Source organism: Thalassophryne amazonica, chromosome 12, assembly GCF_902500255.1.
Source record: "Thalassophryne amazonica chromosome 12, fThaAma1.1, whole genome shotgun sequence".
NCBI classification, from domain to species: Eukaryota; Metazoa; Chordata; class Actinopteri; order Batrachoidiformes; family Batrachoididae; genus Thalassophryne; species Thalassophryne amazonica.
In genome coordinates, this window is record NC_047114.1 from 86,122,899 (window position 1) to 86,141,598 (window position 18,700).

General features: G+C 41.7%; 1 protein-coding gene across 3 annotated transcripts in view; it reads right to left on the reverse strand.

The window, feature by feature from the left end:
* Positions 1–1,818: 1,818 nt before the first annotated feature.
* LOC117522020 (netrin-G1-like) overlaps positions 1,819–18,700 on the reverse strand; it is a 185,390-nt gene continuing 168,508 nt past the window's right edge. For 2 of the 3 annotated variants that reach the window (XM_034183387.1, XM_034183386.1), the window contains exons 6-7: positions 16,293–16,337; positions 1,819–2,183 (exon numbers count right to left, since the gene is read on the reverse strand). In XM_034183387.1, coding sequence (XP_034039278.1) covers positions 1,957–2,183; positions 16,293–16,337 — 272 coding nt within the window. In that variant the 3' untranslated portion in view covers positions 1,819–1,956. The remainder of the gene's footprint in view (positions 2,184–16,292; positions 16,338–18,700) is intronic. The other variant, XM_034183388.1, reaches the window with a different exon arrangement.

Genomic DNA, 18,700 nt, shown 5'->3' on the forward strand with positions numbered 1-18,700 from the left:
CACAAGAACTGGACATCAACCATTTTCTGGCAGATTTCACTTTTAACAAGAGATTTTGTCATGGAAAGCTGAGCGGAGGCTTCGCACGTTACGACCGATTTGCTGATGGAGCGAGACAAAGGAACACCTCCGTTTTGGTCTCACAGGATGGCTTTGAGATGGCGTTCAGTCGGTGGTTTTTCCATCGAGTGATTATCCGAGAAATTGTGGATGTGCCTGGACATGCCAGAACATGTCCCGTGAGGCTTCATCACGGCGTTGCTGTGTGCCATGCGGCACCGCCGCGACGCGCGGAATTCCTCCGCACGTCTGTCTCAATGTGCCGAAAAAGTGCTGCTGTCCACGTCTTTTCACAATTCCTGTGCTAGTCAGATGACGTCCCGGATAAAACACAGCGTCCAGTTTGGAAATGAACAGCACATTCCACTGTTACAGGAGATTTTGTCATGGAAAGAGGAGCGGAGGCTTCGCGCGTCACGGCGGTGCCGCATGGCATACAGCAACGCCGTGATGAAGCCTCATGGGACATGTTCTGGCATGTCCAGGCACATCCACAATTTCTCGGATAATCACTCGATGGAAAAACCACCAACAGATGTCTGAACGCCATCTCAAAGCCGTCCTGTGAGACCAAAACGGAGGTGTTCCTTTGTCTCGCTCCATCAGCAAATCGGTCGTGACGCGCGAAGCCTCCACTGGGCTTTCCATGACAAAATCTCTTGTTAAAAGTGAAATCTGCCGGAAAATGGTTGATGTCCAGCTCTTGTGATAACCAGAGAAAGTGCACACGACGGTCCGGCTCCACAGAGCCATCCGTTTAGAAATGATCTGGTGGTTTGTGGCTCTCGATGGCGGCATGGAGCGCGGCGCGCCAAGTGTCCTTAAAGCCGTCCTTAAAGCTGTAGTAACAGTCCTTATTCTCTGTGAAGCCCGTAAAATTTTCACCGAAAGCCAGATAAATTTTTCGAATGGTTTCCAGCTGCCTGTCTCTAACAGTTTCTGAAAAAATTCTGATGGAAAAAAAGCCCAAATCATTCCGCCATTTCCTGACAATGAAAATCCGCCGAGGGGGTGGACCACTCCACTCCACTGAATGACGCAACCGACAGGCATGGAAAAACTCACGCATAGGCACGAGGGTTCAAGCTTGTCTGACGCAATCACACATGATTCAAATCCATATGGTTTTTGAAAAAAATAATAAGGTCGGATACTTTTCTAATAGACCTCGTACATATATGTAGTCCCAACTAAATTACATTAAATTATCTTGCATGGATGTGCTTTATTTGAGTTGGGGCAACATATATTTATTAGATGGAAATCAAGCTCATAATTGAATTGAGTTCATCCAAAGAGTTATTTGTTTGAGTGATACACTCAAAAAAAAAAAAAAAAAAAAAAAAAAAACTGACTCATTGGATTGGTTCCATCTAATAAATATATGTAGCCCCAACTAAATTAAATTACTTCATTTTGCCTTGTGTTTTATTTGAGTTGGGGCAACATATATTTATTAGATGGAAATCCTGCTCATAACTGAATTGAGTTCATCCAATGCATCACTTTTTTGAGAGTAGGAGAGAAGGAGGTAATGAGTAAGGAGAGGAGGCAGTGAGGTGAGATGGTTTCAGGTGTGTCAGTCCACATTATTTTTTCAGATGGTATTCTCGAAATGTGTCTTGTTTTGTACAGTTCCATCTCAGAACGTCGGCAAAGTCTCCGATCTGTCTTTCATGAACGTCTAGATTTGGCCAATGACACAAAACAACATTTCTGACCGCTTCCACTGTGAATATACCATAATTCCTTCTGTTGCACCAATAATTTGCCCACACCTCTGGAGATACAAAAGAGTTACTTGTGTTGTCCCACGTTCTTCCTGTCGGGTGAGTTCAGTCTCAACGTTTGAGGGTCCGGGGGATTTGTTTGAGGACTGGAATCTGGCCCGGCCCCTCAGCAAAGGGACACGATCAGCAAAGGGAACACTATGAGAGATAGAGCGTGTTGCCGGCCAACAGAGGCCCCCAGTCCGGACGACTGGTTGTCACATTCCCCGTTGCCTTGGCAGCGAGCTCTCTCGCACAGGACGCCGGTGAATCCGGAGGAGCAGTGGCACCGCTGATGGTGGTGGCACGTGCCGCCATTCTGACAGCGCAGCATCGCGTTGTCACACACTCGTGCTGCAGAGACAAAAAGGAATAAGAAAGGGCGGGGCAAACAGACGGGAAGGGAGGGGGCGTGATTAGTAGATCACTCAGAGAGAGGGAGGCAGACAACATTATCAGGAGGGTTCAAAGGGCACAAGCTGCCTCTTCCTCTGCTGTCTACGTGACTCTGTGTGTCCTTAAAGCACAGCCGACACATCGCAGAGGACGTTTGGAGAAAATGACATATAACCACCACACGTACTGTACCAGTGCTCAACCTGCAGCCTTTGAATCTTTCCACAGTGTCCTATAAATGACTATTTACCCGCCTCCATGTGTGTACTAAATTTGGTACAAATTGGTGTGAATGAAAGGCATCACAGGGCAGATGCATCCTCCACAGACTGCAATACAAATGTATAAGTAAATATACATCTGGAAATTGTGTTTTTGATTTTGTATGTCTTCATTATTCGAATTCTGTGTGACTTCATTATGAAATCATTCATATCAGTCATTCACAAATCTTTGGCTGATCAATAAATGCTTTGGATCATCCATCTAGGCTTCTTAATGATTGAGATGTTCCAAAAAAGGTGTTTTTATTTACACGCCATGTTTTCCTTGACCTTTGGCCAAACTACTACAAAACTCTATTCACCTTTAAATGTCAATCCAAGTGATATTCCCACCAAGTTTGATCCATCTAGAGTGTTTGGTTGCTGAGATATACAAAAATAAGATGTTTTTAAGACCACATTTTCCTTGACCTGTCTGGCTGTTTTTGAATGATCTTGTCCACAGACACAGAGACACACCAGCATGAAGCGTAAAAATAAAATTGTGACTTTGGACCCCAAGGGCCTTGACTTTTGCCAAATCAAACCCTTTAAAGGCAATTCTGGGGTTTCAACATTTCGAGTTGCGTGGAAATCAGCCAAAGGACATGGGAAGAGTAGGGGAATAAACAGACAAATGTTGCTCAAATTATTGTATTGTAATCCTGGCAAAAGAAAAGCGCAAACAAGCCATGGCAGTGAAGAGAGGAAATTAATGTATCATGGATGCCAGGACATTGTTGTTGCACTGTGTACAAAAGACTGCACTTTGAATTACCGCCATACTTGGCTCTCTGTCGCCGCTGTACCCTTTGATATGCAAAAAAAGGCTCATGCAGGCGGTTTGCTGGTATTTTCTTCTCTGCATTTCATGTCTCAACAATAGAACGCCTGGTTAAATGTCTGCATTGTTGCAGCACTCGACCATCATTTATGAGCCGTGATACACACGGGTTAGGACCATGTGAGATAATATTTCAACACAAAAACTCATGACTCTATTATCCCAGGAAGCCTTTTTACTAGCGGACGCAAAATCCAGGAAGAGGCAATATTTGCCGAGAGAGTTTGGCGTAATGAGATATAGCTCCCTGCACAAACAGTAATCACATTTAGGTTTATAGTAATGTGGCTCATTACCCGCGTCTGAGCAAACTCAACAACGATCATTGCTCTTGCCAAAACTGATTAAAAAGGCATTGGTAGTACAATTAGTTGAATTATAACGCTAATCCCACAACAGCTGGTGTGCATGGAGGAAAATTACACAGCGTGCAACACAGTGCGAGTTAAATAATGTTACGAAGCACTGAGAATATACTAGCATTGAGAATGACGATTCGGTGGTGCTAAGCTAATGTAACCAGCATCCAAAGGAAAGAATTCTCAGTCAGAAGTTGGCGTAGGTTATGCTAACTGCCGATGTGTGATAGCGCCGTGGAGACCTGTTGCCGTGAGCTCAGTGCTAAATACAGCAGAAGAAGGTATAGTGTTGAAGTCTGTTGTTAGCTCTCTAAGTTATCCTACCGCTCCAGCTAACTAGCCACCTGCTGCTAGCTTCTGCTGCTACATCTACGTGAACCATGTTACAATTCTGTAATTAATTAAATTGTTGTTGCTGTTTTTTGGTGGATTTTCCTTGCATACTTATGCATTCCGATACTTAATTTTTTTTATTTTATTTTATTTTTTTTACAAAATACAAGAACCTCTAAAAAAAAAACTAAAAAAAAACTAAAATTAAATTAGGATTATTTATATTGATTGTATCTATGAATATGTGGGATTTTGGATCCAGTGGAACAAAATCTGTTTTTGTAGAGAATGATCTTAATTAAGTCAAGCTAAGGTAACAAATATGGTTCAAAACACATATCACAGAACAGTGGACGATTCTCCTCAGAGTACTGTTATAGTTGAGACAAATTTTAATTATAATATTTCTTTATTATTATACATTATTAAAACATAATAAAGTGTTTATTTTTATTTTATGCTACATAAATATGTTTGACCTTACACTTACATTACAAGCTTACAACTTTTACATTACCTTAAAAATGAAATGAATGAGCCAATAAATAAAAAGAAAAGAAAAACATGCTAACTTGTAATGATGATGTGACATACTCAGCTATCAATGTTATGGCTCTGTATAAAATAAAGACAGTGGACTCAAAAAGTATACGTGCAGCATCAGTCAGCCTACAAGTAGGCATGGGCAAACTTAAATATAACTAAAATCTAGTCTTTGGTAGTAGGTGTCTTTGAAGGATCATTGGTTCGACAACATTACACCCATTTTGGCATCCCTTCACTGGCTTCCTGTCCCAGTGAGACCAGATTTTAAGGTTCTGCTACTAGTCTATAAAATTGTTCATGGACCGGCACCTCCTTACCTAGGTGACCTAATTAAACCTTACGTACCGGCCCGGGCTTTGCGTTCTCAGGGTGCAGGACTACTTTGTGTCCCTTGGGTGAATAAGAAGTCTGCGGGTCATAGAGCTTTCTCTAATCATCCCCCTGTTCTGTGGAATGATCTCCCTGCATCAATAAAACAGTCAGATTGTGTGGAGACTTTCAAGTCCAGACTTAAGACACACGTATTTTCCCTTTCATACGGCTAGCACACTGGCATAGTATAGTTCTACACTTTTTACTCTTTTAATTCATTTTATTAGGAAACGGAGCGTGTGACGGCCTCAACTTTACCTAAATTCTGGGTCTTTTAGTGAAGCTTAGGGCTAGGGGCCGGTGATCACCTTAGTATTTCCTGTTTTTCTTGTTGTTTAATACTGACAAATTATACTGTATTTCTTGTCTTTCTGATGCCTCATTCTGTTTTTTCTCTCTGTTTAAGGTTCAGCTCCATCCAGAGATGGGTGTGGTATTTGTGCCCTCCTGTCTTTTGCACCAACAGCATTTCCTGTATATTCATTTTGTGAATTGTTCTGTAATTTATGTTTGTAGCATGGCCCAAGCAGATGGTCACCCCTTTGAGTCTGGTCTGCTTGAGGTTTCTTCCTCAGGGGGCGTTTTTCCTTACCACTGCTGCTCTGGGGGTTAGTAAGGTTAGACCTTACCTGTGCGAAGCGCCTTGAGGCAACTCTGTTGTGATTTGGTGCTGTATAAATGAAAATATATTGAAAAAAAATTTGGTTACTGCTGAAATGACTGCGCCAATTTTTAAAACTTTTTTTGGTTACTTAGAGAGAGTAAGATTAAGAGTCAGTGCTGACATTTTAGCCATGTGGTGTGTTTCTCTGGGCACAATCCAGCAGTCAGGTGCCTCGGTGTTGAGGACTCCAACAGCTGGAGAAGATCTCAAGGGGACGGCCCTCATTTAACCTGCCTGCAGCAGATAGTTACTTTTAAGAGGTGGGGATGGACCTGTTGTCTGCCTGACTTATTGCCATACTGGACCAAAGGCGGTTCCGTGATCTGGTGGACTCAGTGATGCATGGCACCAGTGCATGCTCCCAGACCTGACCTGACAGTCATGTGACTAATCACGAACAATGTGGTTGAGCACAGCAACATGATTTGAATGTGTGATACTAAATAACATTTTCCCAGTAATTTGTATTTGAGCTCCAGCAAGCGGTGAAGACGTGAGGAAGCAGAAACTCTCAGTATCCTTTGACAGTCCCAACTGCCAACATAGTTGCGAGTAATGCAATCATTTTGTCATGTGAAAGCATTTCTTTGATAAAATGGAAGTAGATATTAAATTGCATTTCATGCTGTGGAGTGAAAACATGAGACGAATAAAATAAGGAAATAAAATGGTACCTTGCACCACAACACCCCCTGATACAACACTGCTGATTGGATGATTGCATTTGCACGTTTCACCTGCTGCCACTCTGATAATGTACAATGTTTTTCTTGCATCCAGGAAGAATCTGGGAGTCTGTTTATGCCATAAACATACCAAAACAGTTTTCTAATTCCGCCATCTCAGTGAGCTGTTGAATATCCTCTGATACTGTGTGACTGAAGCCTTTGAGATACACAGAATCAGCACCGAATATCAGCTCGGAAGCGACAAATCGATACACTTGACTATTGTTCGCGTCATGCCTTTTTGTCAGATACCTACAGTAGATCTTCATGTGGTACAAACGAATGGCAAAAATTCCGCTTTTTAAATATATCAGATCATGTCAGGAGATGCGGTATGAGACCAGTCGCTGAGTTCTGTGTGCAGCCGTGACACCACGATGAAACGCAAAGCCTGACGGGTACTTACTGTGTTCAAGATTCTGACGAGACACAAACGGCACCATTTAGTTCCATCGAAGAAAAGAAAGGAAAAAAAAAAAAATCACAGGGAATCAATTAATGAAAGAGTGTTGCTGCTATAGATTATCCAGCTCAATTAACTATTACTGAAGACAGTTTTCAGATGCTGGATCTGCTAATTATATGCTGGGAGACAGAAGAGCGTCGCTTCAATTACACTGGATCGATATCTTTTGCCATGATATCAGGGTAAGATGAAACCTACATTCAGCCATGCCTCCCCTTATCATACTAAAATGAACGTTTGATCATTAGTCAGGACGAAGAGGCGCTGAACGTGCCTTGGCGCTGAGGCAGAGAGAAGACAGAAGTGAACAGCAGAATTAGTTTTTCTCGTTATAATAGTTTAGTACATGGTTTTCAAGTTGGATTATTTGACACGTACATGAAGCGGATGACAAATTGAATGGCGTCTTGTTATTTTATGATTTCCAGCTGAGGCTAGCTGACTGCAATGCTGTCCAAAGTCTTCAGCCCTTATTGTCTTTTTGCATAAATGTAGTTTTTGCTGTTTTCTTTTAACAGTATGTCAGTAAAAGACTAAATTTGTAACTTTAAAAATGTTAAAAAATAATTGCTGTTAATGGTGATAAACGTTGGGCCCATACAAATCATTCCATGTCAAAAAAGCATCAGGTTATTTTTATTTTATTTTTTGCAGCCTCCAGGGCTGTACGCAGTAAATTTTGCAGAGTAAAATTTACATTTGGTCCCAGTCCAAATAGAGTTAAATATACTCTATCACAGGGCTAAATCAACTCAACACAGTGTAAAATCAACTCTTATTGGAGTAGAACCACTTGACTTGACAGTGTTGCAGACCGAACGGTCCCCCCTAAAAATTGGTCTGCCCTGCCTTCACTGTGCATGCGTCATCAGCGATCAGAGTGCCAATTATTGCCTCGTTTTTGCTTAAAACTGAATTTGGAATGATTTCAGAAGTTGTACCTTGTCATTTGATGGTTAGTAATCCCATTAATCCATTTGATCGCTTTGGGCGTAAGGAGTCCGTCTCAGAGGAGCTGCTGTGGTAGCAAATGATGCATGCTCAGTGGAGGCAGGGCGGGCCCATTTTTAGGTGGGGGGACTGTTCAGTCTGTGACAACTGTGGAGCTGTTTCACTCTATAATAGAGGGTATTTTACTCTATTTAGACTGGGACCAAATGTCATCTTGGCAGAGTATATTTTACTGTGATAGAACTCTGAAGTGGAATATCATGACACTCAAGCTTGTTCAACCCTAGCTTTTAAAAAATAGGCTTTTTCTGGTTTGACCAACCTGAGTGCAATGCGTGGACTTTCTTCATGGTTGTGTACAGCGGTGATGGATTTAAAAAAATAATTGAGCCGTTCACATTTATACTGTATAATGCCTGAATTGTTCCTTGTCATTTGATTGATCTGCTCTTGCTTGCCTCTACTGGTGGTTGGCTCTCACTGCGGTATTGTATCACTTCCTGTTCCGGAGCACAGCGGTGTTTTTCTGTATCTGTTAGCTGTTTAATCTGCGCAGTTAGATTGATCTAGTTATCTAGATTACGATTTGTTTCCCAGTGTAATCTTTACGTGCCTTAACTAAAGCACTCCTTCTGCTGAATCACCTCTAAATTATTTACACATTATTCACTTTGCGTGTTTTTAGGAATCCGCTAGCTTAGCGTAGCTACTAGCTCTTAGCATGGCGGCTTCTCCTATCTCTCCCGCACTTTTCTGCTCTGGGTGTGAAATGTTTAGTTATTCCTCGGCCTCCTTTAGCAGTAACGGTACTTGTAATAAGTGTAGCTTATTCGTAGCTTTGGAGGCCAGGCTGGGCGAATTGGAGACTCGGCTCCGCACCGTGGAAAATTCTACAGCTAGCCAGGCCCCTGTAGTCGGTGCGGACCAAGGTAGCTTAGCCGCCGTTAGTTACCCCCTGGCAGATCCCGAGCAGCCGGGAAAGCAGGCCGACTGGGTGACTGTGAGGAGGAAGCGTAGCCCTAAACAGAAGACCCGTGGTTATTGGCGACTCTGTTTTGAGAAATGTGAAGTTAGCGACACCAGCAACCATAGTCAATTGTCTTCCGGGGGCCAGAGCAGGCGACATTGTTGGAAATTTGAAACTGCTGGCTAAGGCTAAGCGTAAATTTGGTAAGATTGTAATTCACGTCGGCAGTAATGACACCCGGTTACGCCAATTGGAGGTCACTAAAATTAACATTAAATCGGTGTGTAACTTTGCAAAAACAATGTCGGACTCTGTAGTTTTCTCTGGGCCCCTCCCCAATCGGACCGGGAGTGACATGTTTAGCCGCATGTTCTCCTTGAATTGCTGGCTGTCTGAGTGGTGTCCAAAAAATGAGGTGGGCTTCATAGATAATTGGCAAAGCTTCTGGGGAAAACCTGGTCTTGTTAGGAGAGACGGCATCCATCCCACTTTGGATGGAGCAGCTCTCATTTCTAGAAATCTGGCCAATTTTCTTAAATCCTCCAAACCGTGACTATCCAGGGTTGGGACCAGGAAGCAGAGTTGTAGTCTTACACACCTCTCTGCAGCGTCTCTCCCCCTGCCATCCCCTCATTACCCCATCCCCGTAGAGACGGTGCCTGCTTCCAGACTACCAATAACCAGCAAAAATCTATTTAAGCATAAAAATTCAAAAAGAAAAAATAATATAGCACCTTCAACTGCACCACAGACTAAAATAGTTAAATGTGGTCTATTAAACATTAGGTCTCTCTCTTCTAAGTCCCTGTTGGTAAATGATATAATAATTGATCAACATATTGATTTATTCTGCCTTACAGAAACCTGGTTACAGCAGGATGAATATGTTAGTTTAAATGAGTCAACACCCCCGAGTCACACTAACTGTCAGAATGCTCGTAGCACGGGCCGGGCCGGAGGATTAGCAGCAATCTTCCATTCCATCTTATTAATTAATCAAAAACCCAGACAGAGCTTTAATTCATTTGAAAGCTTGACTCTTAGTCTTGTCCATCCAAATTGGAAGTCCCAAAAACCAGTTTTATTTGTTATTATCTATCGTCCACCTGGTCGTTACTGTGAGTTTCTCTGTGAATTTTCAGACCTTTTGTCTGACTTAGTGCTTAGCTCAGATAAGATAATTATAGTGGGCGATTTTAACATCCACACAGATGCTGAGAATGACAGCCTCAACACTGCATTTAATCTATTATTAGACTCTATTGGCTTTGCTCAAAAAGTAAATGAGTCCACCCACCACTTTAATCATATCTTAGATCTTGTTCTGACTTATGGTATGGAAACAGAAGACTTAACAGTATTCCCTGAAAACTCCCTTCTGTCTGATCATTTCTTAATAACATTTACATTTACTCTGATGGACTACCCAGCAGTGGGGAATAAGTTTCATTACACTAGAAGTCTTTCAGAAAGCGCTGTAACTAGGTTTAAGGATATGATTCCTTCTTTATGTTCTCTAATGCCATATACCAACACAGTGCAGAGTAGCTACCTAAACTCTGTAAGTGAGATAGAGTATCTCGTCAATAGTTTTACATCCTCATTGAAGACAACTTTGGATGCTGTAGCTCCTCTAAAAAAGAGAGCTTTAAATCAGAAGTGCCTGACTCCGTGGTATAACTCACAAACTCGTAGATTAAAGCAGATAACCCGTAAGTTGGAGAGGAAATGGCGTCTCACTAATTTAGAAGATCTTCATTTAGCCTGGAAAAAGAGTCTGTTGCTCTATAAAAAAGCCCTCCGTAAAGCTAGGACATCTTTCTACTCATCACTAATTGAAGAAAATAAGAACAACCCCAGGTTTCTTTTCAGCACTGTAGCCAGGCTGACAAAGAGTCAGAGCTCTATTGAGCTGAGTATTCCATTAACTTTAACTAGTAATGACTTCATGACTTTCTTTGCTAACAAAATTTTAACTATTAGAGAAAAAATTACTCATAACCATCCCAAAGACGTATCGTTATCTTTGGCTGCTTTCAGTGATGCCGGTATTTGGTTAGCCTCTTTCTCTCCGACTGTTCTGTCTGAGTTATTTTCATTTCATTTTCATTTTCATTTCATTCTCAAAAATTCTTGAAAGGGTAGTTGTAAAACAGCTAACTGATCATCTGCAGAGGAATGGTCTATTTGAAGAGTTTCAGTCAGGTTTTAGAATTCATCATAGTACAGAAACAGCATTAGTGAAGGTTACAAATGATCTTCTTATGGCCTCGGACAGTGGACTCATCTCTGTGCTTGTTCTGTTAGACCTCAGTGCTGCTTTTGATACTGTTGACCATAAAATTTTATTACAGAGATTAGAGCATGCCATAGGTATTAAAGGCACTGCGCTGCGGTGGTTTGAATCATATTTGTCTAATAGATTACAATTTGTTCATGTAAATGGGGAATCTTCTTCACAGACTAAAGTTAATTATGGAGTTCCACAAGGTTCTGTGCTAGGACTGATTTTATTCACTTTATACATGCTTCCCTTAGGCAGTATTATTAGACAGTATTGCTTAAATTTTCATTGTTACGCAGATGATACCCAGCTTTATCTATCCATGAAGCCAGAGGACACACACCAATTAGCTAAACTGCAGGATTGTCTTACAGACATAAAGACATGGATGACCTCTAATTTCCTGCTTTTAAACTCAGATAAAACTGAAGTTATTGTACTTGGCCCCACAAATCTTAGAAACATGGTGTCTAACCAGATCCTTACTCTGGATGGCATTACCCTGACCTCTAGTAATACTGTGAGAAATCTTGGAGTCATTTTTGATCAGGATATGTCATTCAAAGCGCATATTAAACAAATATGTAGGACTGCTTTTTTGCATTTACGCAATATCTCTAAAATCAGAAAGGTCTTGTCTCAGAGTGATGCTGAAAAACTAATTAATGCATTTATTTCCTCTAGGCTGGACTATTGTAATTCATTATTATCAGGTTGTCCTAAAAGTTCCCTAAAAAGCCTTCAGTTAATTCAAAATGCTGCAGCTAGAGTACTGACGGGGACTAGAAGGAGAGAGCATATCTCACCCATATTGGCCTCTCTTCATTGGCTTCCTGTTAATTCTAGAATAGAATTTAAAATTCTTCTGCCAAGTGCTTGCTCACAGGGGGTCATTTTGACCGTTGGGGTTTTACATAATTATTGTATGGCCTTGCCTTACAATATAAAGCGCCTTGGGGCAACTGTTTGTTGTGATTTGGTGCTATATAAAAAAATTGATTGATTGATTGATTGATTGATTGATTGGTGGTTTGTATGTCACGTGATATGGATCATTCATCCCATTTGCCATTGTGTTCCATTGACCGTGCAAATTTGGTTCCATTTACCGTGCAATTTTTGTTCTATAGGTTTTGTACCATTGCACGGGACACCACCGCGCATACTCACACTCGCGGCGACAGTGCTTAGCTTATAAACAGGCATGGCGGTGTTTCTTTTATTAACGGTGCTCATTCTTGTAACACAAAAAACCTGAAACTAGTACGCTGTAAGCCGCCTGGAGGCATTTGCGGATTCGCTGGGACGTTTCTATCTGAAGTGTAAGTGCTGTCGCATTAAGAGCTCTACAAATTTCTGTCATAATTTTTCACTGGACTGAGGAAAGCAGATGACAGTCAATACACAAAGAAGTCCATACACGTCATCAGGCACGGACTACATCGTCAGGATTGTTAAGCGTAATATAAAGCACATAATGAATGTTTTTTCATTCATGCAATGGAAAGAATGTTTCATCTTTCACCTTCTGAAATGTTCTTACCATTGCACTCACAAACGTTCATTATTTGTATAAGCAGTGGTATACAAATGTTGAATGTTCCTTGCTGAATGGAACATTTCATCTTTCACCTCATGAAATAGTCTTACCATTGTACTCAAACATTCATTCTTTGTATAATATTTAATGAATGAATCATCAATTTGGTGATCTAATTTCAACATAATTTATGCATGGTGTGCCAGTACACTGGTACACTATGCACAAACCTTTCGCCACTGAGCTTCCAATGGTTTCTCAGCATTGCTATGGCATTACAGTGGAGCTCAGTCCAAAGCTGGATGTCCCCTTCATGCATTCCCCAGTGCCAACAAAATGTCTCAAGGACCTGGACCTTCAAGAGGCTGCTTGAATAGAACGCTGAATGCCTCACTGAATGAAATGTTCCATCTTTCTATGGATAAGAATGATTTCCATTGCATTATTTGTGTTATATGACACCTAAATAGATCTGTGTCATTTGAAATTTGACTTGAAAGTAGAAAGGCGCAAAATTAGAAAGCCCACTACAACTGAGTGCACGGCCAGGCTGGCAGCAGTTCAGCCACTTCCAGAAGCAACTGTACCACAGCTCTGTGAGTACGTGGAAAGGACCTTTGCCGCCTCACCAACTTTGAACTGTCTGTTCAACAGAGCTTTCTATCACCGCGCCCCAGCTTTGTGGAATGATCTGACTGCGCTGATACGACAGTCGGATTCTGTGGAGACTTTTAAAGCCAGGCTGAAGACACATTTGTTCTCCCTGTTTTATCATTAGTATTTTATATGATTGTGTCTTTTTTTTTATTCCTTTTATTTATTTTACTTCTTTTACCATTTTATGGTTTTTTTTTATTGTGTTTTAATCTTATTTCATTTTATTCTGTTTTTAAATGATGTTTGTGAAGCGCCTTGAGGCGATTAGTCATGATTTGGCGCTATATAAATTAAGAAATTATTATTATTATTATTATTGAACTGTTCAAAATTCAGGAATAATGCGAATGACACCCTGTGACCGAAGCTGGCTGACAGCGACACCCAGCAAAGTTGGGAAAATTCTTGTGACTTCCCTTGCAAGCAGTTGCAATCCAGGGAGATAGTACTGTAAGCAGAGCCAGCGCCACTGAGGAGCTCAGCAGTATGTGTAGAAACAGAATACAGTAAAAAAGAGCTTCTGTAGAAATCAAAGATGATCCCACGGACACTAAAGCTACAGGATTTAGCTTCCTAGTATCATGGAAGTGGGGTAGCATGGTGGCTTAGTGGTTATCACTGTTGCCTCACAGCAAGACCATCATGGGATCACTTCCCTTTCTGTGTGGAGTTTGCATGTTCTCCTCATGTCTGCATGGGTTCTCTCCAGGTGCTCCATCTTCCTCCCCATCCATAAGATATGCATGTTTGATGAACTGGAAACTTTAAATCGTCCATAGACGTGTGCGGGTGTGAATGTTTTTGTCTGTCTATATGTGGCCCTGTGACAGACTGGCGTCCTGTCCAGGATGTACCCCGCCTTACGCCCTATAACTACTGGGATAGGCTTCGGCCCCCTGACCATTAATTGGAGTAAGCGGGTACAGAAAATGGATGGATGGACATCATGGCAGCACTTTTATGAAAAGCTAATGTAACCATGCAATAGAGCGAAATGTATGGTAGAAAAATGCACAACAAAATACAATCCACCAATCAAAAGAACCTGCTCTAATATCTATCTATCTATCTATCTATCTATCTATCTATCTATCTATCTCTCTATCTATCTATCTATCTATCTATCTATCTATCTATCTATCTATCTATCTATCTATCTATCTATCTATCTATCTATCTATCTATCTATCTATCTATCTATCTATCTATCTATCTATCTATCTATCTATCTATCTATCTATCTATCTATCTATCTATCTATCTATCTATCTATCTATCTATCTATCTATCTATCTATGCATTACATTTTTGTGTCTTGTGCATCAGAATCTCATATGCAGGTGTACCACTAGGTGTACTACCAGGTGTGCTGCATATGTCATGGAATGCATCTGCATTAAAGGATTTTATAATACAGATTACACATAAAGTTATTACTATTTATGCTATACCTAAAACACTGGATTATAGCAACTTGCTCACAGGTCTGTTAGGAGAGAAAAGGGACAAGCATCTGCTACGTTTCATGGTGGAACTGTGAATGTCCTCTTTTAATTTTTTTTATCTGGCTGTGAGAGCAGTGGTGCAGATGTGACTTAACACTGACTACGCAGGATATCTGGGCCTGAGGATTAGCTGAAGATAGCTGCAGATCAATCTACACTCAACAAAAATAGAAACGCAACACTTTTGGTTTTGCTCCCATTTTGTATGAGATGAACTCAAAGATCTAAAACTTTTTCCACATACACAATATCACCATTCCCTCAAATATTGTTCACAAACCAGTCTAAATCTGTGATAGTGAGCACTTCTCCTTTGCTGAGATAATCCATCCCACCTCACAGGTGTGCCATACCAAGATGCTGATTAGACACCATGATTAGTGCACAGGTGTGCCTTAGACTGCCCACAATAAAAGGCCACTTTGAAAGGTGCAGTTTTATCACACAGCACAATGCCACAGATGTCGCAAGATTTGAGGGAGCGTGCAATTGTTATGCTGACAGCAGGAATGTCAACCAGAGCTGTTGCTCGTGTATTGAATGTTCATTTCTCTACCATAAGTCGTCTCCAAAGGCGTTTCAGAGAATTTGGCAGTACATCCAACCAGCCTCACAACCGCAGACCACGTGTAACCACACCAGCCCAGGACCTCCACATCCAGCATGTTCACCTCCAAGATCGTCTGAGACCAGCCAGGAGGACAGCTGCTGAAACAATCGGTTTGCATAACCAAAGAATTTCTGCACAAACTGTCAGAAACCGTCTCAGGGAAGCTCATCTGCATGCTCGTCGTCCTCATCGGGGTCTTGACCTGACTCCAGTTCGTCATCGCTACTTCGCACAGCCATTGAAGAGGAGTGGACCAACATTCCACAGGCCACAATTGACAACCTGATCAACTCTATGCGAAGGAGATGTGTTGCACTGCATGAGGCAAACGGTGGTCACACCAGATACTGACTGGTATCCCCCCCCCCAATAAAACAAAACTGCACCTTTCAGAGTGGCCTTTTATTGTGGACAGTCTAAGGCACACCTGTGCACTAATCATGGTGTCTAATCAGCATCTTGATATGGCACACCTGTGAGGTGGGATGGATTATCTCAGCAAAGGAGAAGTGCTCACTATCACAGATTTAGACTGGTTTGTGAACAATATTTGAGGGAAATGGTGATATTGTGTATGTGGAAAAAGTTTTAGATCTTTGAGTTCATCTCATACAAAATGGGAGCAAAACCAAAAGTGTTGCGTTTATATTTTTGTTGAGTATACATAAACCTCCCTGAAGCGCCTTCTCTCCTTTGCTCTCCTTCTCCTCTTTCCCTTTTTATCACCCACCCAACATGAACATGGCGCCCCCAGAGAGCATTCTGGGTAATTAAAAAGAGGGCGTGATCAATGAGGTGAGGAGGCTGTGGAGCTGGTGGTCCATTCTCCACAGTGCGTCTGTGTGCATGCACCATGAAAACAACCTGCTGCAAATGAATATTTGCACACACTTGTTCCAAAAATTGCCAATCATTAAGTCATCAGTTCAGTCTGTGCACTGAAATTCCATGATGAAGTCACAAAGCCTAAAAGCCTACCTTGGTTACGATTTGCAACACCAAGAGATGACGCATTTGCTCGATCTGTGTAGAAATGGGAAAGGTTACACAGGATGTTACACTGAGTTGTCATCATTAATGCTGCCATTTATTGAAAGCACAGGGACAGCATGCACCATCTCTTTATGTTACATTAACCAGCATGCTTTCAGGGCTCGTGTGCCTAAAGTAATAATAAGAAATTAAAGAAAAGGTTTTCTGAGCTCTTATGCTTTGCGTGTTAAGGTAGTAAATGAGCTCATGTGGACTACACATGCATCATAGATGGGATTATTTTCCACAAGACGTGCTGCGCATTTGGTAGGTGCTTTTGTTATCGTGAGGAGTCACCTTCAGGCATCAACATGCGTAGGGATGCACAGTGGAAACCATGCCTTTATAAAAGTGTTTTTGTTTTTCTCTGATTCAAAGCAAATATCTGTCAAAATGCTTTCAGCTAAAGCTTCCACGTGGAAAGAAGAAATAATTGCCAAGAGTGACTTGTGTCTGCTGATATACAGGCAGGACTGCTGCAACATGCACTCATTAGTCTTATATCAGGTTTGTCACACCAGAGCCTACACTAACGCTGCATTACTCTGCAACCCCAAATCAGAAAAAAGTTGGGAGGGTATGTAAATAAATAAATAAAAAGGAACTAAAAATACACCCCCACCCTCCCCGCCAATGTCAGTGATTCTTACATTTAATGTAGGGCTAATAATGAGGTAAAAATAAATAAATGTTTGATGTCAACAGCTGATTATAATCATGATTTGGTGCAGAAGCAATATCCATGAATGGCAAAGAATCTCCAGTTTTTCACCGACTTCAGACTTCAGACAACTTTATTGATCCCAAAAATGGGCAATTACATTTACACTCCAATTACCTCAGACAAGATACAGCAGTTAATCCACAATTATTACTTGTTTACCGTAATAATGGCACACATTAAAATGAAAGACAACACATATACTTTTGACATTGTTTATGTGTACTAAACTTGAAGCAGTCCGTTATCCGAATTGAGGTAAGTGGGTGAAGGCCACTGCAACTGGAGTTGCGCCATCACTAGCTTGGGGGGAACGGGGACCTGCTGCAGCTTAAAAACCGTGCAGCCCCCGGAGGGGGGAGAGGTCGTGTGAGCGGTGGCCAGGATGGGCTAAAGCGATGGGGGAGCAGGAAAGGAGGTAAAGGGAAAAAAAAATATGGAGCATGCTTCAGTCCTTGTCCATGTGTAAGTCTGTCAGTTATTGTCTTTGTGGATTGAGATAAGAAGGAGCCAATAATCTCATCAGAGCCTGAAGACATTCCTCTGGAGGTAAACATTGGGCAATTTCTTCTTGAGGCTAGATAAGCCTGGAGTGTTGTGGTTGAGCAGTGAAAAACACTTTGAACAGTTCCACTTGAACAACCAAATCCCAATTATGAATTAAGAATATTCACCGGCCTCCGCAACCTTCAGCTTCAACTGCAAGGCACGCATCAGCTCCAAGGTATCATCCAATTTGCGTCTGAGTTAAAGAGTCAACGCAGTCTGAGAATGCACTGCCTTGCCAACCTCGTTAATCATGATGGGCAAGCGAGGGGCTGTGGTTCTTGATGCCACTGTCTTGCCAATTTTCCAGTAGATCAGGGCAGCACATAAGCCAAAAAGTACCAGCCATGCTACCATGAGACCAAAAATAAATAAATCCTCGACGTCCTCAATGGAGAAAGGTGCCAAGCATGCAACACGCCAAGACCCCCAGGAGTCGAGGACATAGCCCGCAGGATGCGTTCCATCTGGGCAGGTAGGATCCCCCGGTCCTGACCTTCTTGTAGAAAAAATGGTGTCAATAGCGTTCAGAGACCAGCTGATCAATTCCATGGTTAATCCAATAGTAGTCCAATAGATCCAGTATCCAATATAATTTGAGGAATTCCCAGTCTGGTGAAGTCGGGACTTGAAGGTTAAAGGCAGAGAACAGAGATAAGGGAGAGTGGAGGAGATGCGACCGCCCTCATTGGAGTCCCAAGCAGAATATGTGACAGTGTTCCTTGAAGAAAGATGGGATGGGATTTGCATATTTCTTCCTCTGCAGTGCACAATATCATGAAACAATTGAAGGAATCTGGGGGAATTTTAGTGCATAAAGTGCAAAGGTGCAAGCCGAAGCTGAATGCCCGTGATATCCAATCCATCAGATTGCACTGCATCAAGAACCATCATTCATCAATAGCTGATATAACCACATGGACAAGGGATTACTTTGGGAACCTTTGTAAAGCCAGGCTGGTCCAGTACCCATACCCTCCCTTCCACAGCCATGTCTTCGTAATGTGTGCAAAATGTGGTTTTGCAGTTCAGTTCTGATCTCTTCCTAAAAGAAAATGTGTGGAGAGTTACGAAATGAAAAATGCAA